Source organism: Ipomoea triloba, chromosome 4 (genome assembly GCF_003576645.1).
Source record: "Ipomoea triloba cultivar NCNSP0323 chromosome 4, ASM357664v1".
In the NCBI taxonomy this organism is placed as follows: Eukaryota; Viridiplantae; Streptophyta; class Magnoliopsida; order Solanales; family Convolvulaceae; genus Ipomoea; species Ipomoea triloba.
In genome coordinates, this window is record NC_044919.1 from 36,103,251 (window position 1) to 36,130,056 (window position 26,806).

Here is a 26,806-nt window from a genome sequence, read left to right on the forward strand (position 1 = left end):
CCCTTTTTTTTTTTTTTTTTTTTTTTTTTTTTTTTCTTAAGAACTGTTTTGCATCTGGCCAAAACTCCCCACATCCCCACTGTATCTTAATCAAAAAACTATTTGCTATTCATCAAATGAAATTTGAATCTCATTTTATTTAATTTTCTTATGCATTGTGCAATTCTGCTGTGTTTTTTCATCAAGTTTAATTTCTTTTTTTGTCTTCATTCAGATTCGCACTTTAGGAATGTTGAGGTCCCGCTTTGAGTCTCTGCCCGGTGCGTTCAATGCATGCCTAATACCAGAGGATAAGAATGAACCACCACCAAAAAAGAAGGGATTGAAGGCCACCTTTTCGCAGAAGTTTGCTGTCAGTGTCTTTTATCGTACATTTTTGCATGTGGAAATGTTACCAGTTATTCAGTTAAAGCTTTATGCATTTGGGGGAGGGGTGAAAGATAAGATACTTAGGGCATGGTTTAGTTTGATAAACATAATTCCATTTTCCCACTTTTGCATCCTCAAAAAAGTGGGTCCCACTTGAATTTTTTTTAAAAAAAAAAAAAAGAAAAAAAAAGCTGTCCATGCTGAAAAAATGGTTGATGTACTGTTCGTCTGTTCCTGGGGTACTGTTCATCCCAGCTCTTCCAAATGCAAAAAGGCTTTTTCCAAGTTCTCCAGCTGTCTTTCTGAGTTGCCAAGTTGGGAAACTTGGGAATTCTTTTTAATTTTAAAATTTTTTTTTTCCCTTCTCATTTGTTTTCCATTTGAACACATTTTCCTTTTTTTCTATTTTCTGGTAAATTGGAAAATTTTCCAACTAGTGAATGTTTTTTATTATTATTACAGGTGCCATCCAACAAAGAAAAAGAAGCTGCCAGATTTGCTCAGTTATGGAATAAAATTATCAGTAGCTTCAGAGAGGAGGATCTTATTAGCGACAGGTAGTTGTTAAAATTTTGTGTATATACTTTATTAAAATCTTTCAATGATAATTGGTGCAATTTATTTTTTTTAAAAAGTAAAAATATTGATTTGTTATGAGTTTATGACTTCAAGTAATGTGTCCATGTATATCGTAACAGCCTCTTTGGGTTGCGATGATTTTGTAGATGCATCCAAGATTTCCTTATTGCTCATGCTCATGGACACTATTACTCTGGCATCCATTCCTTTATTTGATCAACCTCTCTCCCTAAGAAAGGGGAAAAAATGTATAGAAAATATCAGTTGGTGCCTGGAGGTCTATTAGTTATAATGCTTGTATCATTTTTCAGGGAAATGGACCTCTTGCTTGTACCATATTGGGCAGACCGTGAGTTGGAGATAGTACAGTGGCCTCCGTTTTTGCTTGCCAGCAAGGTTTCTCACATTTCTTTTTTCTGGTTCTCCCCCCTCCCCAATGTGCATCCTTTGCTAGAGATGTTAGTCTACACTCTGTCATGCATACTGGTCAATGGTGATTCCTTAGCAAATTTATGCAAAATAAATATCATCTTTTTGTTTAATTTGAAGATTGAATCCCTGCTGAAGTTACTCTTTGGTGCTGTTTTGGACTATTGTTTCTTTCGTTGCAATTGTTCATTTGCTCGATCCCTGATGGTAAACTTATGTGATTAGATTCCAATAGCAGTCGATATGGCTAAGGATAGCAATGGCAAGGACCGTGAACTGGCAAAGAGAATTGATGCAGACCCTTACATGTCTTCTGCTGTTTCTGAGTGCTATGCTTCATTTCGGAATATTATTAAAAGCTTGGTTCGCGGTGATCGTGAAAAGGAGTACGTTTCTGATTGTTGCAGCATTAATTGTTCCAGTACTTCAAGTCATAATTAATGATGTATTCTTTGCAGGGTTATTGAGATTATCTTTTCTGAAGTTGACAAGCATATAGAGGCGGGTAATCTTATTAGTCAATTCAAAATGAGTGCGCTTCCCAGCCTTTATGAACTTTTTGTGAAGCTTATCAAATACTTGGTCAGTATTTATCAATTCGTCCAAATGTTTGTTGAACTATTGATTTGGTTGTTAAGTTGAGAGGTATGCAAATTCTAACTGAAATGGTTTAATTTGCAGCTTGCAAATAAGCCAGAGGATAGAGATCAAGTTGTGATTCTTTTCCAAGACATGCTTGAAGTTGTTACACGAGATATAATGGAGGAGGATCACGTATCCAAGTAATTCATCGTTTTTTTTTAATATTATTATAAATATCCAAATAGGATATTACGTATTACATTACATTTTACCATTTAAATTCAAACAGCTTGGTAGATTCAATCCATGGGGCTTCTGGACATGAAGGAATGATTTTTGAACATCAGCAATATCAATTATTTGCATCTGCTGGTGCCATAAAATTTCCAGCACAGGAATCAGAAGCTTGGAAAGAAAAGGTAGATGTTTATTTATATCATCAGGATACAAAACCTAGAGTAGTATTTAACTTTGTGTGCAAGTGGAAACAAGTTTCTTCATCTCTGGTAATGTAGTTTTCTTGCTTTCATTTTGCAGATCAAAAGATTGTTTTTACTCCTTACAGTAAAGGAGTCTGCAATGGATGTACCATCCAATCTAGAAGCTAGGAGGCGAATATCATTTTTCTCCAATTCTTTGTTTATGAATATGCCGTCTGCTCCGAAAGTTCGTAACATGCTTTCATTCTCGTAAGTCTTGCTAAGCATTGTCTTTAATTTTCAAATTTCCCCTTCTGACTAGTGTTATTAAAAATATTTGATTACTTCTTGCAGTGAGTGTCTCTTGTTACATTTTGTTTCTCCTCACTTTCCAGACACTTTCGAAGTCATTTTCTGTTTTAAATTATGTACCATAACTCTTGTTTGAGTGGTTAAAAGTGGTCTTTTCATGTCATTGTGAAGTAATATAAGAGTACATGTGAAATTAGAAGTATAAAATATTAACTTCTCCTGGGGGACAATCTTGTTGGGGCATTGATTAAAAGTGATCATGTCTTGTTTTGTCAATAGTGGAGGAAAAATGTGCATATTTTTCTATACCAACATATGAGTACAACCCACATGTATATAAATACACATACGTATGTGTATAAAAGACTTACAGGTTACCCAAACTAGCTAGGTGAGAGCATATTTAATGGATAGTTGGACAGTAACCATCCAACTCTTAGTGTATCTCAGAACTCCAATTCTTAGTCAATGCCATAAGTTCCAAGCTTGTAATAAATGTATTCAGTCCTAGTCCATCTAAAAGGATTGGTGGATATTTCTCCCAGGTCAGTTTACCCATCTAATGAGGTAATATTTTCTCTTGAAGCAACCATCTGATAAACAAAATAACAGTCAACTTTGATGTGTTTTGTTCTCTGGAAATCAAGTTACCACCAAAATGAACACAATATAGTGATGTTGACTTCTTTTATTAGGAGCATCTAGCCTTTGAACACTTCCGTGATCCTTGTTATAGCAAATAGGTGCTTGGAAAATGGGAACTTCTTAACATACAGCACTCTTATGACTCTCTCATGGGGATTCTAAGAGGTGACTAACAGCACCCACTTCAAATGAAATATTAGTACAGATAACTTCAGGTAGAGCAATTTTCCTACTAACCTTAGAAACTCCCCCTCTTCCGATAGAAGCTTAATGTTGGGTTCCATGGGAGTTCTGTTAAGCAGCTTGCAATCTTGGATGTTTCATAAGATGTTAATTATATGTTTCGGTACATCCCAACATTCCATTGAAATGTGACATGTATATTAATTCATATTCTTCATGCTACTTTTGGTTTGTTTATCAAGAAAATAAAAAAGAATATGCTAAAAATCAAGCACCCATAGCCACAACCAATCTATGCAATGAGTTCATAGTTCAACTTCCAAGGTCATCATATAAAACTGATTCAACTTCCAAGTCCAAAATTTTGTAACAGAATAAAAGTAATCTCAAGTACTCGGATGATTGTGCAAATTTAGAAGCTTCAAATAACTTCTATTTCATCGGTTCTAGACATGCGTTAATAACATCCTTTTTGGTAGTGTTTTGACTCCATACTACACAGAGGAGGTCCTTTTCTCATTGAAAGACCTTGAAGAACCAAATGAAGATGGGGTCTCCATCCTTTTCTATTTGCAGAAAATTTTCCCAGGTTAAGTTTTGAGTTTCCAACTCGATACTTTTGCAATCACAACTTTTTCACCAAGCTGACAAAGGTTAACAACTTAACATACAGATGAATGGAACAACTTCCTTGAGCGTATGAATTGCCTTAATGAAGAAGAGCTAAAAGCAGCAATGGACATAGAAGAAAAAGCTTTGTCTGCAAGTGAACAACTACGTCTTTGGGTATCCTATAGGGGCCAGACATTGACTAGAACTGGTATGGAGGTTATTTTTTAATATATGGGATATAATATGTTCTTTTTGTTTTAAGAACTATTCAAGGCAGGACAGTGATGTGCTCCTATTTGAGCACTTTCTCCTCTTTCCTTCAACCACAAATCTGCAAAATTTTTACTGTATCTGCATATTCAAGGTTTATTTCATTTTTAAATTGCCAGTGAGAGGGATGATGTATTACCGCAAAGCTCTAGAACTTCAAGCCTTCCTTGATATGGCCCGGGATGAAGGTATGTATTTCTACAAAGGCACTAGTGCATATTTTTAATTTTATTATTATTATTATTATTATTTTATTATTAATGCCACTGTTTGGAGTTGTTTAAAAGAATTGGTTTTACTTGTGATAATCGAACAGACTTGATGGAAGGATATAAAGCCATTGAGTTAAATGAGGATCAAATGAAGGGAGAAAGGTCATTGTGGGCACAATGTCAAGCAGTGGCTGATATGAAATTTACATATGTTGTATCATGCCAGTTATATGGTATTCACAAACGATCTGGTGATCCGCGTGCACAAGATATATTACGACTCATGACAACGTAAGAGTAGGAATTTACTATGCTGTTTATTTGTTAATGTTTGAGTTGTAAGCACTGCATGTTTTATTTAATAACAGGTACCCATCTCTCCGTGTTGCATATATTGATGAAGTTGAAGAACCAACCAAAGACAGGTCAAAGAAAGTCAACCAAAAGGTTTACTACTCGACTCTTGTGAAGGCAGCATTGCCAAAGTCAAATTCCTCTGAGCTTGGCCAAAATTTGGATCAGGTATTTGTTAAGATATAATGTACTGTTCATTGAGAAGTTATTCACCAAAAGGCCCTCCCAGTAGTTACTATTGAGTAATGTGATTCACCTCTGTTGAAATCTTAAGTGGATAGCGAGGATACATGTCTATTGCAATGTTTTAAAAGGCTAAGGCATTCCTTGAGGCGTTTTGTATTTTGAGGCGAGGCGTATTGAGGCGTAAGCCTCAAATATATACATATATGTGTGTGTGTGTGTGTATATATATATATATATAATAGGAGAATGGTTATAGTCTGTAGCTTGATTAACCTACAAATGAAAGCTACTAATCACACTACCAGCATAACATTAAAAAACATTTTTTTTAGAAAAGGCGAGGTGTCACACATGACACACCCACACTCTATATGCAGTACACCCATATTATTTATATATATACACACACAGAGGACGCTGGAGGTCGCCGTAGCCTTGACGTCGCAGCTGCTTTAGGTTGCCGTCACAAGTGTTGACTCTCGTCCCACTTTGCAAGTCAAAGTGTGACTCGCCTCAGAAAGCCTTGAGGCGTATATGAAGCGTACGCCTCATACGGCTGAGGCGTAAGCCTCAGTGCGTACCTGCTAAGCCTCACTCTGAGGCGAGCCTCAAGGCGGGCCTCAAAAAAGCCTTTTTAAACCTTGGTCTATTGTTCTATATTTATCTTTAGCAATTATTATTATTTTTATCATTATTATAATAATTATTTTCTGTTAACGAGGATACACATTTTTTTTACGGAGTATTTATCTTCAACAATTGCTACTATTGTACTATGTCACTATGATTACTATTTGACTTCAAAAGTTGCATTTATGCCCATTTTCAGATTATATATCGAATAAAATTACCAGGTCCTGCTATCTTGGGTGAAGGAAAGCCTGAGAATCAAAACCATGCTATTATCTTTACACGCGGAGAAGGTTTGCAAACAATAGATATGAATCAGGTATTCTGGTGCTACTGTGTTATCATATCCCAAGAGATTTTTAATTCATGGTCTGCCTTTTGACATTAACATGCATTTGAAGGATAACTATATGGAAGAAGCATTGAAAATGAGAAACTTGCTTCAAGAGTTTCTGAAAAAGCATGACGGTGTGAGGTATCCTTCTATACTTGGGTTGAGGGAGCACATATTTACTGGAAGGTATGCTCTTAATATGAAGTAATTATTTTTTGTGTTGGATATGTATTGCAGCTTTCCCTATTAATTTCTGTGTGTACTTAATTTCTTCATGTAGTGTTTCTTCTCTTGCTTGGTTTATGTCGAATCAAGAGACCAGCTTTGTCACTATTGGTCAGAGACTGTTGGCCAACCCACTCAGGTGAGAATTTTAATTCCCCCCTGCACTTCTTCCTGAGGTGGCAATTTGTACACCCTTTTTTTGATAGGCTACCCATTTTCAACATGTTTGGTTGGTAACAGGTTAAAAATAAATTTCATAAAAATGTAACCATCTACATTATACTTTTTGGTTCATAATGACATGTATTTTCTTAAAATGGTTTCACATTCCTGCCAACCCTTTAACCCATTCTCCACCCGTTTTTTAATCCTCCCAACTGAACCATAATTAATGGGTTGAAAAGTGCGTTTTTCTATCCACCGAAATTTAGTATAAGTAAGTTACTAAACTTTTTTCTTTTTGCTGTGAAAAGTTGTGTATCTTATATACTGGCATACTGCTGTGTCTATAATGTGAATTCTGCTATTGAAATAAATTGTCAAGCCTATTATAGTTCTTGGGGAGTTAGTTATAGGATCAGGCTGCTATAATTACGTTAACATACACACTAGAGCAGTTCTAGATAGGCAGTAAATATATAGGGTTAGGCTTCTAAGTTATACAATCCAAATTTATTGACTACTCCTGGCCACCAACTAAAATGGGTTATAGGAGTAGATACATAAATAATTGCATTATTTTCTGCTATATTCCCTTATTCTTAGCCGTCAACCTCCAGCTGAATCGCTGAATCTTTGAAAAACTTGAAGTTAGGAAAGGATATTGCTTGTCGAAGTCCCTTAAAGATAATTGTTCAATTAATTACATGTGTGATGTGTTATAACTTATAATGCACCCAACCTCCAGCTGAATCTTTGAAAAACTTGAAGTTAGGAAAGGATATTGCTTGTTGAAGTCCGTTAAAGATAATTGTTCAATTAATTACTTGTCTGATGTGTTATAACTTATAATGCACCCATAAAATGCCATTCAGGCACAAGCATGCAATGTGGGTAATCTACTATAATACAAAAGTACTAGTGTACTACTGTTGTTTTCTAAATCCAAGCCTTGACCAAACTCTAAGTTTCCTCTTTTTGCTTCCACTTTTTGTGAAGAACATTGTAACGACTACTTTTTAAACGTTTACAGGGTTCGATTCCATTATGGCCATCCTGATGTTTTTGATAGATTATTCCACTTAACAAGGGGTGGAGTCAGCAAAGCTTCTAAAGTTATCAATCTAAGTGAGGACATATTTGCTGGTAAGTTATACTAGATAGCAATTGTTTATGTTTTTGCTTCATTTATGATGCCATTTTTATTGTTTTAATTACTTTTTTGTAGGCTTCAATTCTACACTTCGTGAGGGCAATGTAACTCACCATGAATATATTCAAGTTGGTAAAGGGAGGGATGTGGGTCTTAATCAAATTTCTCTATTTGAAGCCAAGATAGCCAATGGTAATGGAGAGCAAACAGTGAGTCGTGATTTATACAGACTTGGGCACCGATTTGACTTTTTCCGAATGCTATCGTGTTACTTCACTACTATTGGGTTCTACTTTAGCACATTGGTATGTTGCTACAGTTTTCTATTTATGTGTCATTTTTATGTTGTCATATTTATCTCAACCTTTGCCATTTCTTTGCAGATTACTGTCCTTATTGTTTATGTCTTCCTTTACGGACGCCTTTATCTTGTCCTCAGTGGACTTGAAGAAGGACTTATTACCCAGCCAGCAATTCGTGACAATAAGCCTCTTCAAGTTGCTCTTGCTTCTCAATCCTTTGTTCAAATTGGGTTTTTAATGGCCCTTCCTATGATGATGGAAATTGGCTTAGAAAGGGGCTTTCGCACTGCACTTAGTGAATTTATACTTATGCAATTGCAGTTGGCTCCTGTGTTCTTTACGTTTTCATTGGGAACTAAGACTCATTATTATGGAAGGACACTCCTTCATGGTGGAGCAAAATATAGGCCCACGGGTCGTGGTTTTGTGGTGTTTCATGCTAGATTTGCTGATAATTATCGGTTCTACTCCCGTAGCCACTTTGTCAAGGGACTTGAGCTATTGATACTACTAATAGTGTATCAAATTTTTGGACAAGCTTATAGAGGAACTGTTGCATATATCTTAATAACCGTGTCTATTTGGTTCATGGTTGGAACATGGCTGTTTGCTCCATTCCTTTTCAATCCCTCAGGTTTTGAATGGCAAAAGATAGTTGATGATTGGACTGATTGGAACAAATGGATAAGCAACTCTGGAGGTATAGGTGTCCTTCCGGAGAGAAGTTGGGAATCATGGTGGGAAGAGGAACAAGAGCATCTTCGCCATTCTGGATTGCGTGGCATCATCACTGAGATTATACTATCTTTACGATTCTTCATATATCAGTATGGTCTCGTCTATCACCTGAACATCACAAAACACAATCAAAGTTTTCTGGTATGTTGTACTTGTGTTGTCTTGCTTATTTCTACTATAAAATTGGTTCCAAGTATTTTATCTTGGTGCATTTAATTGCAGATTTATGGCGCATCATGGCTGGTTATCATTGTTATGCTTTTTGTAATGAAGGTGAGCCTTGGCCAAAATTCCACACCAAAAGAGTTTTGTTCAAAATAATGTAGCAAATAAGAAAAGAAGATATTGATTAAAAAGGGAACCTTTAAATGCTGCTTTTTTTCCCCCTCTTTCTTCGTGGACTGCTCTTGACTGTGTATAAGCATGCAGTTAATGTTATATAGACAACATTAAGTAAGAGAAAACTGGCTTATTTCATGGTTCTGGTTTTCCACAACTAATGTTTTTGTTTTTGTTTTTGGGGGGTCTTGTCATTATTTATCACTTTCAGACTATTTCTGTTGGACGGAGAAAATTCAGTGCAAGTTTTCAACTTGTGTTTCGTCTCATCAAAGGGTTGATATTTCTGACATTCGTATCTATCCTGGCAATTTTGATTGCACTACCTCACATGACTGTTCGGGACATTGTGGTGTGCATTCTTGCCTTCTTACCAACTGGTTGGGGTTTACTCCTGGTTAGTTATCCTTCCACGTACCTGTTTAATTTTAATACTTTACTATGAAATCAAGATTTCAGTCTTGTATCTGTTTCCCTTTCTTTCATTCTAGATTGCCCAAGCATGCAAACCCCTTGTGCAAAAGGCTGGATTCTGGGGATCCGTTCGGACACTTGCCCGTGGCTACGAGATAGTGATGGGATTACTTCTGTTCACTCCTGTTGCTTTTCTTGCCTGGTTTCCTTTCGTTTCTGAATTCCAGACTCGGATGCTGTTCAACCAAGCGTTTAGCCGAGGTCTCCAGATTTCACGTATTCTGGGTGGGCACAGGAAAGATCGGAATCGAAACAAGGAGTGAGCTCGCAGGCAAGCGCCACTGTAATTGTACTCTATTCTATCTAATTCATGAGACTCTTGTTCATTCCCCCCATTCTGAGGTGCCACTGTAATTATGTTGTAACATTAGGCGCTGCAGTTTTTGTGTAGTCGATCGGTCAGTGCTTGTTGAAGAGTTACAATCACATTGATGGAGATTTTTTTAATGATAATTATTACAATTCGTTTCTTCACTTCTCATTTTTAACAACTTTTTTCCACTCCGGAGATTTCGCCCATTAAATTTAACCTTTCACTGTCTTTTATGTTAGGCTCTAATTAGAGGAGCGGTGGGATTGGAATGGTTGGAGTAATGGGATTGGGGTGATTTGCACCTCTTTCACATAACTACATATTCTTGTTAAAGTTTCTGCTGTTAAATTAGTTAATCATCTACTCGTAATTTATTAGAACAATTGCTTCAACATTTGAAATTGGTTTTCTATTGGGGAATGATGTTTTTAGTACTTAAGTTATACCTGTGTGGCAATTTATATCATGGACCAAAGTTCACATAGTATTATGAACCATGACACACAATTTATATCATGGACCAAAGTTCACATAATATTATGAACCATGAATTGAAACAACGACATACACGATTTATACTCGTAAGGTATAAAATTTAATAACACAAAAAATAAAAAATTACAACACAAGATACATAGCATGGCATTATGAACCTAACACAAGACACAAAAATCATAACACAAGACACATGCATATTATATTTACTTATTTTTCAAAATTGATTTAGGTAAATAATTTGTGTTCATATGCACAAAATTTCGCAACACAAGACACAAAAATTTATAATGGTAAATCACTGATTTGGTCCCTCAATTGTTATCAAACTGTCAATGTTGTCCCTTAACTCCGTATTCATCGATTTGGTCCCTAAAAATAATTATGTTTGGTCACATAACTCTATCCAGCCATTTTTCGGCGAACACTCTGATTTAGCGGGGGTAAATTGGTCTTTTCCTTTCTTTAGTCATCCCTCCCTCTTCATTTTGTGGTCAACTCAAGATCCGCAGCTGCCGCCAGATTTCACCGACATTGCCGATACCTTTTCTTCCTTAGCTTTTCCCTCGTGAAGGTGTTTTCCTCTTCATAGAAGTCAAATCATTAGGAATTTCCGACCTGCTACTGGGAACTTGCTCCGAAATATAGGTATTTTCGACTCGTTATTGACAGGAGCTCTTCCATTGGAGCTACCCAGCTTGTAATCAGAGAACGGGAGGGGCGTCGGTGGGTTTCTTGAGACTGTGAGTCTTGGGGTCTACCTCCGGTGCACCGGTGGGAAGGACGGCGGAGATGGACCGCAAAAAGTAGTTTGATTTGCCTCCAAGGCTTCAACTTTACGATTAGAGCCTTGGCTTTGGGTCTGATTCTTTGAAGAAGAAGAAGAGGGTTGAGTTGTTGTATTCACAGTTGAGCTTAGAGTTAAAGGCTTCTTCAAGGGCTCAACTTTATCATTATTCTTAGTTTGATTTGTCTGCCCTTTACTCAAACTGGGCAGTTTAGAACTACTGTTCTGAGATCCAGTGATGCCATTGGGGGGTGCAGAAGAGTTTGGGGGAAAGTAAGAGAAGATTGAAGAGAAGTGAGATCCATAAGAGCTTGAATTTATGGCAGACACACTTCCAGCGCTCAGATATCTCAAGTATAGATATCTGGTATATCAATGCTCGAAACGTTCCGCGTAAGAAAAGGCTTTGAGAAACTGCTCGATTGCTGAAACGATGCTTGCCGCGAAAATGTGAATCTTCGATCGCTGCCGCCGAAACCAATATCGCCGCCATTAGACGGCGAAGCAATTGACTGGCACACACACGGAACGAAAAGCGGTGAGGAGGAAAAGAATAAGGAAACTGGAGAGATAAGAAGCAAATAGGGAAATGCGAGAAGAGGGAAATAGGTGAGTTAGTGAAGAAGTAGGAATGGAATCGGTGAGAAATTAGAAGAACAATCGGAGAAAACTAAAAAAAAAAATAGGCGAGGAAGGAAGAGAAGGAGATAACGATGATTGTTTGGAGATAGAGACAAAGCAGCTTGCCAGTGATGCTCACTCCTGCCATGGCTCTTCTCTTCGACAACGTACGCAGAACAAATAATGGAGTGGAGGCGACGGAGCTTGAGTTACCCACGAAATGATGAGGGAGGGAGGGAAGGCTGGAAACAAGAAATGACCAAGTTACCCCTGCTTAATCGGAGTCTTCATCGAAAAATGGCCGGATGGAGTTATGTGACCAAACATACCCTTAAGTCAAAAATCGCAAACCAAACGTGAGACTTCGACAAATGTGTCATTTCCTCCTTCATGCCAAACGCGTTGTTTGTTTCTTATCCGCGTTATTCCAAGTTTACAGTTTGAAATCAATTCTCTTCGGTTACCGGCTAAATTCGGTTCATCCGGTCATTGCCTTTACGCTCTGCCCCAAATTAAGCACTGAGTATTTCAAAACCCCTACTTGAGTGAGTCTCTCGGTCTCTACCTCCGATCCGACCGTTTTCATAAACCCAGTTCATAGGGTTTCTCTCTTATAGATCATCACATACATAAAAGTTGAAGCTCAAATCCGGCGATATTCCGGCGGAATCTCCGATCCGGTGAGCTTCGGTTTGTACTTACGTTGTCCATACCTGAATGTGTGTCCAAACCCTTTCAGATATCATATTTTAAGCTGCTCAAAGCATTAGGCCGAAGAATTGGTGTTCTGTGATTTCAAATTTGAAGTGGAGGACTAGTTGAAGAATCTCTTCATTCTCATATATGGTTTTTTTCATGTAACGTAGGAGATGTCTCGGGTGGAGGATCTGTGGGAGCGTTTAGTGACTGCTGCACTTGGTGTGCAGCGGTCTGGTGCGGATTCGTATGCTAGACCTGCGGGAGGAATTGCTGCAAATGTTCCATCGTCACTTGCAAATAACAGGGACATAGATGACATATTGAGGGCTGCAGATGAGATACAAGATGAAGATCCAAATGTCTCTAGAATCTGTAAGTGGTTATTTTTACTTTATTGAGCTTTTATGAAAAGTTGTGCACGCACCAATGATAAAAGAAATTTTAGTGCAGAGATTTCATTTTTTGCAGTTTTCTCTTTCCATTAGAAGAACAAACATAACATATTTAACGGCATCTATTTTTCCATCTTATTTTCCCTTGCCAAAATGCAAAACAGCTACACATTAAAGAGGCATCAAACAAGTTTAAAGGACTACATTTTATATTGAGCAATTTTCACTTTTAGTGCTCAATTATAGTGGCATTGCCACATTTAGTTCTACTCTTTTAGTTTTGCTTCATTACATCCTTGACATTCATTTGCTTGCTACAATTTAGTCCTCCTTTTAAATTGCTCCAATTTCATTAAATTCTTGCTACAATTTTCAATAAGGAGTGCTAACATGTAATTTCATTATTCAATTACAAGAGTTTATAAGGGAGGGAGAGAAATTACATGTTGGGGCAAGAGACTTGAATGATGGAATTACATGTTAGCCATTTTTGTTAAATGTGGAATATCATAAATTTAAATGAGGACTAATTGTGCAAGCAAATGAATGTCAAGGGTGTAATGAGGCAAAATTAAAAGTGTAGGACTAAATCTGGCAATGCCACAATAGTCTAGGATTAAAAGTGAAATTTGCGCTTTTATATTTTATATCTTAAATAAAGTTGGGGTTTTCACACTTGCATAATGATTTAAGGGGAATTTGGTCCTTTATGTTAGAGACATTAATTGCAGTTTCACCTCAATATTCAAAGCTTTCCCCTGGAAAGTTGTGCTCTTCTTTGAAAATTCAAAGCTACTGATTGTTAGAATCTTATTGACACTGGGATAGGCTAGATGAAACATTTTTGTGGAGGTAAACCTACTCTGCCTCTGTCCAACTTTTTGAGCAATTCCATAATTCGCCATTTAAAAGGCTGGAGACTCGTATTAGAAAAATGTATTGAATGGAATCAATTAGGCATTGAAGTACCATTTGGATACTGGTAGAAAGCAAATTAATATTGTGATTCTGTTAATGCTATTTTCAATTTTCATTCAATCAGGATTGCTTGGAAGTGGACATGTGGTTATGGAAAATTTCACTTTAAGAAGCCAAATGTAGATGAATCTTACTGGGGAAAGAAGTGGGTGCAAATGGTGGATCCACATGGTCCTTTTTATATCTTTTAGTGTCTACCAGTGGAAAGTGAATTATATACTGGCAGTCACCTATATAAGAATATCATTTCCAGTTGAGAAATGATAACCAAATCTTCTTCCTTGATCTGTGGTGGGGGACTTTGCCATTAGATGACTTCCCTATTTTTGTTTGGCACACCTGAGGCGTGATAAAAGAAATAAGATAACAATGCATGGAGATGTTTGATTAGATCTAAAGGAGGCTCAACCCTCTGTTCTTTGTTATATTTTGTGCACCCTGCTGTTAACCTAACTCCTAAGAAATCTTTTTGTTCATGGCCCAGAAAAGCATTAGAAACTACCTAAAGGATGTACAGTTGTCATATTGAACAGTAGAATTATCTATATTTTCAGTGTCTAGTGTCACATAGCTGAAATTTCAACTCTTCAAATGCAGTATGTGAGCATGCTTACTCATTGGCTCAAAATCTGGATCCAAACAGTGAGGGGAGGGGAGTATTACAGTTCAAGACTGGGTTGATGTCTGTAATTAAGGTATGTTTTGATGAAACAATGGACAATTTCTTTCCATAAATGCATACTTTATTGGTAACACAAGAATTGGGTTCTCCATGCATTGCACAGTTATTTAGGTACATTCTTATTTTCTAATGTCCATATGCTCCTTCTGTCCCTTTAAGTTTCTTCTTATCACTGGTTTAAGGACTATCTCCTACAAACAGACCTGATTTAGTATGAATACTTCTGCCTGTTCTGGACTGAGCAAAATTTGGATGATTTATTGAACATTTTTTTTAAAATGAAATATTGGTTTCTAATGATACTCACCCTCATTCTTTCAATCAATTGTTGCAGCAAAAACTAGCAAAAAGGGAAGGTGGAACTATTGACAGAAGCCGAGATATTGCTCGCTTATTAGAGTTCTATAGACTATATAGGGACCGGCATAATGTGGACAAACTTCGAGAAGAGGAATTAAAATTGAGAGAGTCAAGTGTTTTCAGCGGTAACCTTGGAGAGTATGCCTCACATCAAGTTCTACTTTTTCTTCTTATTATTGGTTTTCTCAATTGACTCTGCTGTGGGTGTATTGTTGGCATGTAGCCATCTTCTCATGTGAATTTCTTTTATTTCATTGACTTATTATATTTGTTTGTTTTTACTAATGCTTTGATTAGGCTGGAGCGAAAAACTGTTATGAGGAAAAGGGTTTTAGGAACCCTTAAGGTTCTAGGAACAGTCCTAGAACAGCTGAGTAAGGAGCTTTCACCTGAAGAAGCTGAAAGATTAATTCCAAGAGAGGTCTGAGACTTTATAATAACATCCCTAATTTCTCTTTCATAGGCTGTTCACCAGATTTTGTCATACATGTTTCTGTTGCTGCAATACTGTAATTACCTTTGACTTATATGGAATTTATGAGCATTGTTATGATGTTGCCTTCTGGTTTAACGGTGACTAAAGTATCAGTATATTGCATTATCTCTCAAACTTTTAGTACTGTGCTATAACCTGTAAAACCTGCTGATTTTCCCACAAATTTAACAAGGCCAGTTTGAAGACGGTGAATCGGAAACCTATGAAGTTAGTTATACATAAAACAGCTAGTGAAGTTCTTCCTTTAATGTGATCTATTCTTTATCTGGTGCTGGCAGAAAGTGGTTACTAGGTTATTATTATTAATTTTTTTAAAATTTCATCTTATTTTATAAATTTTTTCCCATTGATATTGGGAGGAATAGAGGACAAAAAATTTTATTTTGATTAAGATATCAAATTCAAACGGGAAATGGTAAATGAGTGGGTAATTTCAGTATTTCATGTCTAGAAGTGGAGGACATTGTCTTTTACAGCTCATTAAAAGGGGCGTCAGGGCTTGTTGCTTACTGATAGAGTGATGGGTGAGATATCAGATAATGTAATGAAAAAAGAGGTCAGGGAAACAGCTGTTTGTAGATGGGATATGGGGTTTCAAAAGTACTAGATAGCAGAATGCGGGGTTTCTTGTGGTTCCAATCTCCCTTACAACATGGCAAATAATATACATATACTAATGGACAACCAATCAAGAAAAAAGTTACAGCTATAGATAACCAATCATGAATGAGCTTATGCATGAACATGAACATGTGTAGTTTTCTTTTTCAGTAATGTCTAATTGTTCTTTGATTACTGAAACTCAGTTTGCTCCTAATTGCACTTTGTTCAGCTGAAAGTCATGATGGAATCGGATGCAGCTATGACAGAGGATTTAACTTATAATATTATTCCTCTTGATGCAACTACAACGTCAAATTTTATTGTTTCTTTCTCTGAGGTTGGACATATTGGGTTGTTCTATTTCTATTTTCTATTTTATGTCTTATCAGTTTTCATTTTCTTGCTACTTGGATGAGTTTTGATTGATTTGATTGTATTGTAGGTTCGTGCTTCGGCTTCAGCTTTAAAGTACTTCCATGGGCTGCCAAACTTGCCTGGAACTTTTTCCATACCTACAACAAGAAGTGCAGATATATTTGATTTTCTTCATTTTACATTTGGATTTCAGGTTTATTCATCATTTCTCTATTCTCCCTCTTGCTTTCTAGGGCCTTTTTGGGTCATCATAATTTGTTCATGATCTACAGTTGAATTTGTCCCGGTAATCCAAATCAACCAAACAGATATATATATATATATATATATATATATATATATATATATATATATATATATTAATGCACAGTTATATATGGAGTTTAAAATACTGCTTTCTAACCACTTTCAGTTGGCATAGATATTTTTTGTTTTTGCATATCTATTTTAAATTTAAATAAAGATTGATCTTCACGATGCTTATGATGGCCTTGATTGGAATTTTATGGAGATGAAATTTTGGGTTTTGGGTTCCTGGATTCGCCTTTCACTCCTTTGGAATGGGGAACAATTGCCAGAATTTGAACCTAAATGAGGATTCCATACAGTGTACCCTCACTCCCTTTACTTTTATATTCTTAATATTACTATAGAAATTGTTCTTGAGGATGCAGGACCAAGTGAGAAGGAAAAGGTGGAAACCAATCATAGTGTTTGTAGAGGATAGGAATATCCCTTCCTATTCTTTGCAGGTGATCTGATGCTATTCTCTAAAGCTATTGAGGACTATATACACATCATGAACTGCTTGGGGGTGTTTGCCAGCCCCTCTAGGCTTGAGATAAATATTGGGGAATAAATTTTTTTAATCACCTAACTGAAGTGGTGGTGTCAAACATAACTTCAGCACTAGCTTGAAACTCTGGGCAAGTAATTGGGCAGCCAATGCTTCATGGTTGATATACCAAGGCAACATATAATTTTACCTTTAAATGAATGTAGAAACAGTTAACAAGTTGGAAGGAAGAGAACCCTAGCATGATGGGAAGACATTACTATTTAGCCCTCTATTGCATCCATGCCACTTTACACCATGCAATGTTTGATACTTCCCTTTGGAGAATGGGATTTCTAGCTAGGGATGTAGTTGAAGTCATACTTTTCAACCATTGGGAAGCAAAACTAGTAGCTGGGATACTAAATGAAGATTAGATGAAGGTTGCATTGAACTTGTGATTTGAGCATGGTCTTGGCCTCGCAAAGGACGACATAACTAGTACAGGAGGCAAGAAAAGAAGGTTATTGCTGAAGGATTGGTGATTCGGGCCCTAACACATACTTCATTAGGGAAATGAATGTGCTGATTGTCTACCCAACCTAGGATAGGATGGAATAAGGCATGGTGGTGGTGGTGAAGGCAAAAGAATCATATTGTAGGCTACGATGGTAGCAATGAGAATTCATGCATTTTCTTAGGTTTCTTCTACCAAAGTGGTTAAGTGTTATATTTTTCAAATAATCTTAACTAATATGTTTTATGAGTAGAGATGTATTGCTTGTAGATTTGATTGACTCATTTTGTCCATAATATATGTGCTTTCTGCTTGTGTTGTACACTTGCATTTTCTTCTTTCTAGTTTCCAACAAATATTTCTTCTTTCTTTCTTTTCTTGCCTCTCTGAATAATTCCTTATTTAATTTGATGAGTTTAATTGGTTCTTGGCAGAAAGACAATGTATCTAATCAACGTGAACATGTTGTTCATCTTCTTGCTAATGAGCAAAGTCGGTTTCGAATTCCTGATGAACCTGAACCGGTGAGTCTTATTTTGTCATATCATATCATATCCTGTAATATAAATCCAATTCAACATGAAATTGATCATAATTCTTGGGATATTGAATGTTCATTGTTGTTTTCCTTTGATATGTGATAACAATCTTTTTTTTTTTCCTTGGGAAAACAATTCCTATAACATTCTTTCTTCTCTGCTATTCCCTATGACCTTGTCTTTTCCTTATTCCTGATATTTTTTGTATTGCGACTAAGAGTCAATTCTAATTATTTATTCTCTTTCTAATTTCACTTTGTTGGTGATGCCTATAAGTAGGTGAAATTTCAGTGGGGGGTTTTGGTAGAAGCTACCAAGTGCCATCCCTTACTGTTCTCAACCTGAGAACAGTTCCCTGCTCTCCCAGTTCTGATGGGTAAAATAAAGTCCAGCATTAGAATACTTCTGAAGGGTTGTTTGCTCCAAAAGACAGTTTTGGGATTCATTTTTCCTAGAGAATGCTCCCTGTTGAAAGAGATTTAGAAGAATTTGTTGTATATCTTTCTTGTCTCAATAGAGAGACAACAGGTAAATATATACAGACTCAAAGGACACAATCCTATAGACACAACTCTTCACAACCTAACAGTCATATTTCTACAGACACAACTATTTGTGTTTCAACACTCCCCCTCAAGTTGGAGCATGTATATCATATGCACCAAGCTTGTTACAAATGTATTCAATCCTATGACTTCTTAAAGCTTTAGTAAATATATCTGCTAACTGATTATTTGAGCCAACAAAAGATGTAGTAATATTTCCAGATGCAACTTTGTCTCGAATAAAATGGCAATCAATTTCAATGTGTTTCGTTCTTTCATGAAAAACTGGATTTGACGCAATATGCAGAGCTGCTTGGTTATCACAAATGAGCTTCATGGACTTCTCTGTACAGATCTTTAGTTCAGTAAGGAGGTTTTTCAACCACATAAGTTCACATGTTCCAAGGGCCATTGATCGATATTCAGCTTCTGCACTTGATCGAGCAACAACATTTTGCTTTTTACTTTTCCAAGAGATTAAGTTGCCACCAAGGAAGATACAATATCCAGATGTTGATTTTCTATCCCATGCACCTGCCCAATCTGCATCTGTATAGCCAGTAATTTCAAGGTTTCCATGGTCTTTGTATAACAAACCAGTGCCTGGGGATTTCTTAATATATCTTAAAATCCGAATGGCAGCTTCCCAATGACTTTCACGTGGAGATGCCAAGAATTGACTAACAGCACTTACCGCAAAAGAAATATCAGGTCGAGTTACAGTTAAGTAAAGTAATTTCCCGACCAGTCTTCTATATTTCCCTGGATCTTGGATAAGCTCCCCCTGATCTGGTAGGAGTTTGGCATTAGGATCCATAGGAGTGTCAAGAGGTTTGCAATTCATCATACCTGTTTCTTCTAGTATATCCAATGCATATTTCCTTTGTGATATGCAAATTCCTTGCTTGGATTGTGCTACTTCAATTCCCAAAAAATATTTTAATTTCCCGAGATCTTTTGTTTCAAAATGTTGGAATAGGTGTTGCTTCAACAATTGTATTCCTTCAATATCATCTCCTGTAATGACAATATCATCCACATATACAACAAGATAGATGCTCTTACCATGTTGATGTCTATAAAAGACGGAATAATCAACTTTGCTTCGATTTAAACCAAAATTTTGCACTACTATGCTGAACCTTCCAAACCAGGCACGAGGAGATTGTTTTAGACCATAGAGAGAACGCTTGAGCTTACAAACCAAGTTACTCTCCCCCTGAGCAACAAACCCGGGAGGTTGCTCCATGTAGACTTCTTCCTCTAAATCACCATGTAGAAAGGCATTTTTAATATCTAACTGATGCAACGGCCAATGATGAATGGCAGCCATAGAGAGAAAAATTCTAACTGAAGCAATTTTGGCTACTGGTGAAAAAGTATCAGTGTAATCAATCCCAAAAACCTGTGTATATCCCTTAGCTACCAATCGAGCTTTAAGTCTATCAACCTGTCCATTGGGTCCAACTTTCACAGTATATATCNTTCTGATACTCCATTTTGCTGTGGAGTGTCGGGACAAGAAGACTCATGGAGGATGCCTGCTGAATCAAGAAAGTTACATAATGGAGTTGAAAAATATTCTCCAGCGTTATCAGTCCGTAAAGTTTTAATGGACACTCCAAACTGATTTGTGATTTCATTGACAAATTTTTGAAGAATATTAAGCACTTCAGAACGGTTTTGCATTAGAAAGACCCATGTACAACGAGAGAAATCATCAGTGAAGGTAACAAAATATTTAAAACCAAGAACTGAAGTATAACGAAAAGGTCCCCAAACATCAGTATGGACTAAGGAAAAAGGAGAAACAGCTCTTTTATTAACCCGATTAGGAAAAGATGTTCTAGAATGTTTGCCAAGCTGACAGGCTTCACACTCTAGGGTCGATAAGTGAGACAAACTAGGGACAAGCTGTCGTAATTTATTAAGGTTGGGATGCCCTAGACGGTTATGGGCAAGGGAAGGGGTTATGGTAGCAGTACAAACGGTAGGAGGATTCGGGGTAGATAATCGATAAAGTCCTTCTGATTCATACCCCGAGCCAATCATCTTCCCCGAACGACGGTCCTGCACAATGACAGAATCAGAAGAAAACGTGACCGTACAGTCTAAAGATTTTGTAAGTTTATGGACAGAAATTAAATTGAAAGGACACTTAGGTATATAGAGAATCTTAGAGAGAGGCAAAGTAGGAAGGGGGGAAGCCTTTCCAATTGCAGTAGCCATACTCTTTGACCCATTACCGAAAACAATAGATGGAAGGGACTCAGACTTACTGAAATGAGAAAATAAGGATGAGTTACCAGAGATATGCTCAGAGGCACCGGAATCAATAACCCATGGTCCGCTCACGCTAGATTGTGATACAAGGGCAGTATGAGTTCCTTCAGTGTAGGCTGTAGGAGTTACACAGGAAGCTTTGGGATTAGCTTTAAATCGAACAAACTCTTCATATTCAACAGCGGAAATGGTTCGAGAGTTTGCTTCTCCAGGGTGAGATTGAGCAACACTTGCTTGGGGAAGTACGGGTTTCCCATGTAGTTTCCAACACCGATCCCGTGTGTGTCCAGTTCGATTACAATAATCACACAATTTAGTGTTTTTCTGTCCACCACGATCCTTAGGTCGTCCACGACCCCCTTGTATGACTAGAGCAGATTGTTCAGTAGTAGATGTGTGAGTAACTGGAATAGATGTAACCTGTAAGAGACGTTTGAACAACTCGGTGGTTCCCGGGACTGGGTTGCTTCCAAGAACTTGATTTCGAATACTCTCAAATTCTGGACCTAATTTGGTTAAGAGAAGTATTACAAAGAATTTCTCTCGTTGGATAAGTTGCTCTGCGGGTGTACCACCAATAGGCATGAGCGTACCAAACTCAGCAATCAAACTTTGGGCTTTGCCAAGGAATGTTTCCATATCAATACCATCTTTCTTCAAATGAACTAAATTATCAACAACATTGTAGAACCGAGAGACATCATTAGTGTATAGAGATTTAGCTTGATTCCATACCTCGACACATGTCTTAAAGGGCCGAAATAGGGGCAACAACGTTGGAGAAAGAGACTGCCAAAGGAGGCTACATAGTTGAGCATCTAACCTTTGCCAAATTGCCTTTTCATTTTCCGGTATCTTATCTACTCCTGTTTGTAGGTGGTCAGCAACCCCTTGGCCCATAAACCATAACTCTACGGCATCCGACCAAGATTGGTAATTTTGAGAACCACATAATTTTTCAGAAGTGATCACCGGGCTTCCAGACAAATTCGGCACATAAACAGAGCTCGAGACAGTAGGTAAATTATTGGCAGGAGAAATAGTACCCGAGATATCAGAATCGCCGTCGGAGGACATTGTGACCAAAACAAAGTTTAATGGCACAGGAAGAAGCACGGAGGGCCGACGAGCAGAACTGGAGAGTTTCGCCGGCAAAAGCTGCCGGAGACGGCCTCACGCGCCGGCGCGTGGGGTCGGAGCGCCGGCGAGTGTGGTGGCGCGTGTGGGCGCGTGGGGGCAGAACCGGCGACGGCGATGGACGGGTCAGGGTCGCCGGAGACTGGAGAAGAGTGTGGTAGCACTGATTTGATAAAAGACCTCACCAATAGGAAGTAATTTTGAAAAAAGATGTTCGAATGAACAGTAAATGTACTGTTCATCGAAATTTTTTTTTTCAGATTTTGGCTCTGGCTCTTGATACCATGTTGAAAGAGATTTAGAAGAATTTGTTGTATATCTTTCTTGTCTCAATAGAGAGACAACAGGTAAATATATACAGACTCAAAGGACACAATCCTATAGACACAACTCTTCACAACCTAACAGTCATATTTCTACAGACACAACTATTTGTGTTTCAACACTCCCCATGGGTGAAGAATGCCTTTTGGGATTACTGGATGGGCCCAATGGACTAGAATTTGTAATAAACATTGGATTAGGGGGATTGAAAATGTATCAATCCCCTATTACACTGTACCAAATGACCCCATTGTACTCTGATTTCTAATGTTGATCAGAAACAGTATCATGTGGTTGTAAGCTAGTACCAAATCTACCTCATTCTAAGTTGCTGGGTAGATTGGTTCCTACTGAAGGATACACCAAATCATCTGTTCTAGATCTGAGGCATATATTGTTGGAACATGTAGGAAGTATGCTTATTTTAATGTATCTCATGATTTTTCATTTTTTCTATAGATTTTAGATGAGGCTGCAGTCCACAAGGTATTTTTGAAGTCCTTAGACAACTATATTAAGTGGTGCAACTATCTGGGTATCTTGCCTGTGTGGAGCAAGTAAGTAACTTGATTTTAACATATTTAAGAGAGGAACTGAAATTCTTACTGTTATATTTAGTAGCAACACGGACTTGTTTAAACTGGAATCCTGGATACTAGTATGAAATGTTCTTCCAATCTATGCAGTCTTGATGTGGTCAGCAAGGAGAAGAAATTGCTATTCATTTCTTTGTATTTCTTAATATGGGGTGAAGCTGCCAATGCTCGTTTTCTTCCAGAATGCTTGTGCTACATATTTCATCATGTAGGTGAAATTTATTGAATATTTTGATGGTATTGCATGTTATTTAGATCAGTGCTTGTCTTTTACTTGAATAAATTATCCCCCTTTTTTTTGTTTCCTTAAATTTCAAGTGTCACAACATTCATAATGCTTGCTACCATCCTTTCCATTATTATTATTATTGTTGTTGTTGTTGTTGTTGTTGTTGTTATTGTTATTGTTATTATGTTGAATTACACATCTTTTCTGTACTGAAGGGTTTGTTTAATTAAGGAGCTATATGCATTTTTGCAACTGGGTAAAATTATATTCCAACTTCAGCATCTTCCTTTTGGTTTTGCTTTAGCTTTGATATATATACTGTAGTAGTATTTACTTCTGCTACCAACCTTTCTATCTTGCTTTTCCTGACCAATCACATAAACTGTTACCTTCTCGAGTTTCTATTCAAATTTTGGAATGATCTATTTCAAAATCAGATGGGACGAGAAATGGAGGAGATAATGAGACAGCAAGTTGCAATGCCCGCAAATAGCTGTGTAGCTGAAAGTGGTGTTTCGTTTCTTGATCAAGTTATACATCCACTTTATGATGTTCTTGCTGCGGTATGTCCAATATTTCTGTTTTCTCGGGTATATTCTGGTATTTGTGTACTTGTTGCATTGTTTAATTGTGTATCTTATACAAAGTCAAATAATATGTACTGTTTGCATGTTTCCAAAGTCTGAACAATATACTTTTATATTTGCTTTATTATTTAAATGTTTTTTGGATGTGAAGAAATTTCAAGCATTTTTTCACAAAAAAGAGAAATATAATGTGTGATTCCTTTTATTGGTATTGTTTTACATTTAATGACCATTTTCATTTGCAGATGAGTTCTTAGGGATAATTAATTGGCATATTATAGGGATATATATGTTTTATATATGTTGGTTGATGTTTCATGAACATTATTATTACTGTTATCTGCAAACAAGTTGTTACTTGTTGCGAACTAAGGTAGAAATAAGATTTAAGATAACATGTTCATTTTTTCTGATGATAAGCTTATACATGTACACCTATATACAGTGAAGTTTGCTTTTGGAATTTGCTATCCAGTTGAATAGGAATCCTAACTAGATGGTAGAATGTTTGCTGTCTAAGTCTTCAGATGCAAGTCATGCAACATACATACTTGATACATCAACATTAATGAGAATTGGATATTTGAATTGGCATATTAGATTCACACCCCTGACCCCTGTTCTCTTTAATGAGAAAACTTATACTCCTGAGCTTTATATAATGAGAAACTTTATGCACACTCCTAATCTTTATAATAAGATGAAGGCTGTGGTTGCTTGCACTGGAACAGTCTACGGTAGAATTTGGATTAGTATTAGGTTGGGGGATAAAGTGAATCCTATCTTGGGTATGTGAATATTTCATACTATGGGAAAATGAAATTGCTCTGTTAAGTAACCATGAGAAAAGGGCATAGGATATATTTGTTTGTGATAGCCATGATTACTTGCATTGGAATAGGATATGATAGGATACGGATTAATATTAGATTCATGAAGAATAAAATGATCCTATTTTGGCTATTTGATCATTTAATAATACCTTGGGAAAAAGGACATAATATGCTTTCATGAGAGCCTACTAAATTACTTTTACATAACCTTGTCATGATAGGCTAGACAATAGTCATACTGACCTGCTAGTGATAGGAAGTAGCATAATGAGGCACTTCTCTTAATTTGTGTTAAGAGAGTAATATGGAATGCTTGTCGTACAGAATACGAGCTTCATTTTTTATCCCTTCAGGGGGAAGGATGACAGATATCTTGCAGCTGGTTGGCTAATATTATGTTTGCAGGAAGCAGGAAACAATGAAAATGGGCGAGCACCTCATTCCGCTTGGAGAAATTATGATGATTTCAATGAATACTTCTGGTAAGGTCTACTTTGAGATTGTATACGACGTGGATTTCCTTATCGTAAATAAAATAAAATAACTAATGGATTTCGTAGGTCCCTTAGCCAAGTCTTTATTATTTTTATTTTTTTTATAGGTCCCTTAATTGCTTTGAACTTAGTTGGCCATGGAGGAAAAGTTCACCCTTCTTTCTGAAACCAACACCAAGATCAAAGGTTTGCACCAATCTTATCTTGGGAATATATTGCTTGTGAATTTACTTTATATTAATTATAAAAAGAATTTGGATTGTCACTAGGGAAGATTCTGAAATGTTATAATACAGATATGGCAACAACATATGATTTGAAAGAGTATAGTTCTTATGAAAGGGGAACTCTATAGATGTTAAAATGGAGCACGGTGCTCTTTGGAGAAGCTCCTGATTGTTGAAGCCTAAGTCATATATAGAAACACCAAAATAAGCACAACACCTGATGTATGTGCTTAACTAATTTCATTCAATGTACAGAGTAAATTTAATTTATCTATACATGATAGAAGAAAAATGATCTAAACAAATTTGAACCAGAAAAGTCAATCGTTATGCTTAGTTACATGTACATAATTCTACAGCCATTTGGGAACTTCAGTATGCTAAGCTTCATTTCAGTAAACAGCCACCTTCACTGTGTTACACATAGTTTTCAAGTATGGAAAATGCACTTTTGTGTTTTGTCCCTCAGTTATTACCAAATTCATAATTTTATCCACTTATAACTGACATGTCCTAATATTTTCCCAAACTTTCAAAAGTGGTGGTGGAAGCTATTCCTTTTTTTTTTTTTTTTTNTTTTTTTTTTTTTTTTTTTTTTTGTGTCCTTTACTCCTTACCCTTAGTGATTGGGGAATTCAAAAATCAATCCCTTGACCAATGAACTTAGCTTAAGGACTAAATCTCTAAATCCACAACTAAACTAGAAAAGTGGGGTAGTATTTCAGGTGATGTGAATTTACGCAGAATGAAATTGTGAATTTGTTAATAATTGAGGGACCAAAAATGTAGGTTTCCCCTTCAAATAATGGCCCTGCACTTGTCTGTAATCTTAAATTTCATAGCAGAATCTCAAAGAGTACCCCTCCCCTACGAAATGCGAGCACTTTGGACCTTTTTCTTGGATTAAGCATAACATTTCTGTTTTGAGATTCTGTATTTAGCTTTTGTTGGCAGTGCCTTGTATGGTCTTGTAGGATTGGGTTTACATTGCTAGATTGCCTTCAAGAATTTAGTTAAACTATTCCTATTTCCTAATCAGCAATGAACTCTAAGATTAAAATTCTGTGGTATGACTCACATGTTTTGTCAAAGTTTTTACATTGTTGCACAATTCTATAATTGTGTGTGTGCGCGCAATGTTTTTTTTTTTCCCCTTGACTCTAAGTTTATTCCCAAACTTGTGCTATTGTTATAGAATTTTCTTAAATCTACCGGAAGCAGTAAACGGCAGGGGAAGACTTCTTTTGTTGAGCACCGGACTTTCTTGCATCTTTACCATAGCTTTCATCGCCTATGGATATTTCTTGTGATGATGTTTCAGGTTTGTAAGTCATAACATTTCAGTTGTTTGCTTTCATTTCCATTAATTTCTTCCCCCCCCCCCCCCCCCCCCCCCCCCCCCCCCCCCCCCCC

At 36.9% G+C, this 26,806-nt stretch overlaps 2 protein-coding genes across 3 annotated transcripts in view; both read left to right on the top strand.

Annotated features, from left to right (window-relative positions):
- Positions 1 to 9,980, top strand: part of LOC116016594 (callose synthase 3) — a 23,225-nt gene extending 13,245 nt beyond the window's left edge. Inside the window, exons 24-43 of the mRNA XM_031256930.1 lie at positions 1,260 to 1,344; positions 1,603 to 1,763; positions 1,836 to 1,959; positions 2,059 to 2,159; positions 2,249 to 2,378; positions 2,497 to 2,648; positions 3,998 to 4,107; positions 4,192 to 4,338; positions 4,520 to 4,588; positions 4,717 to 4,903; positions 4,981 to 5,134; positions 5,982 to 6,101; positions 6,184 to 6,302; positions 6,397 to 6,480; positions 7,534 to 7,646; positions 7,729 to 7,958; positions 8,037 to 8,834; positions 8,916 to 8,966; positions 9,244 to 9,429; positions 9,524 to 9,980. Of these exons, the coding sequence (XP_031112790.1) occupies positions 1,260 to 1,344; positions 1,603 to 1,763; positions 1,836 to 1,959; positions 2,059 to 2,159; positions 2,249 to 2,378; positions 2,497 to 2,648; positions 3,998 to 4,107; positions 4,192 to 4,338; positions 4,520 to 4,588; positions 4,717 to 4,903; positions 4,981 to 5,134; positions 5,982 to 6,101; positions 6,184 to 6,302; positions 6,397 to 6,480; positions 7,534 to 7,646; positions 7,729 to 7,958; positions 8,037 to 8,834; positions 8,916 to 8,966; positions 9,244 to 9,429; positions 9,524 to 9,769 (3,367 nt within the window). The 3' untranslated portion in view covers positions 9,770 to 9,980. The remainder of the gene's footprint in view (positions 1 to 1,259; positions 1,345 to 1,602; positions 1,764 to 1,835; positions 1,960 to 2,058; positions 2,160 to 2,248; positions 2,379 to 2,496; positions 2,649 to 3,997; positions 4,108 to 4,191; positions 4,339 to 4,519; positions 4,589 to 4,716; positions 4,904 to 4,980; positions 5,135 to 5,981; positions 6,102 to 6,183; positions 6,303 to 6,396; positions 6,481 to 7,533; positions 7,647 to 7,728; positions 7,959 to 8,036; positions 8,835 to 8,915; positions 8,967 to 9,243; positions 9,430 to 9,523) is intronic.
- A 2,253-nt stretch (positions 9,981 to 12,233) lies between these two features.
- Positions 12,234 to 26,806, top strand: part of LOC116016760 (callose synthase 9) — a 32,867-nt gene continuing 18,294 nt past the window's right edge. For both annotated transcript variants that reach the window (XM_031257151.1, XM_031257152.1), the window contains exons 1-14: positions 12,234 to 12,402; positions 12,589 to 12,793; positions 14,389 to 14,486; positions 14,808 to 14,971; positions 15,131 to 15,254; positions 16,162 to 16,269; positions 16,375 to 16,500; positions 18,034 to 18,123; positions 22,887 to 22,984; positions 23,114 to 23,231; positions 23,690 to 23,815; positions 25,078 to 25,154; positions 25,274 to 25,352; positions 26,589 to 26,714. In XM_031257151.1, the coding sequence (XP_031113011.1) occupies positions 12,592 to 12,793; positions 14,389 to 14,486; positions 14,808 to 14,971; positions 15,131 to 15,254; positions 16,162 to 16,269; positions 16,375 to 16,500; positions 18,034 to 18,123; positions 22,887 to 22,984; positions 23,114 to 23,231; positions 23,690 to 23,815; positions 25,078 to 25,154; positions 25,274 to 25,352; positions 26,589 to 26,714 (1,536 nt within the window). In that variant the 5' untranslated portion in view covers positions 12,234 to 12,402; positions 12,589 to 12,591. The remainder of the gene's footprint in view (positions 12,403 to 12,588; positions 12,794 to 14,388; positions 14,487 to 14,807; positions 14,972 to 15,130; positions 15,255 to 16,161; positions 16,270 to 16,374; positions 16,501 to 18,033; positions 18,124 to 22,886; positions 22,985 to 23,113; positions 23,232 to 23,689; positions 23,816 to 25,077; positions 25,155 to 25,273; positions 25,353 to 26,588; positions 26,715 to 26,806) is intronic.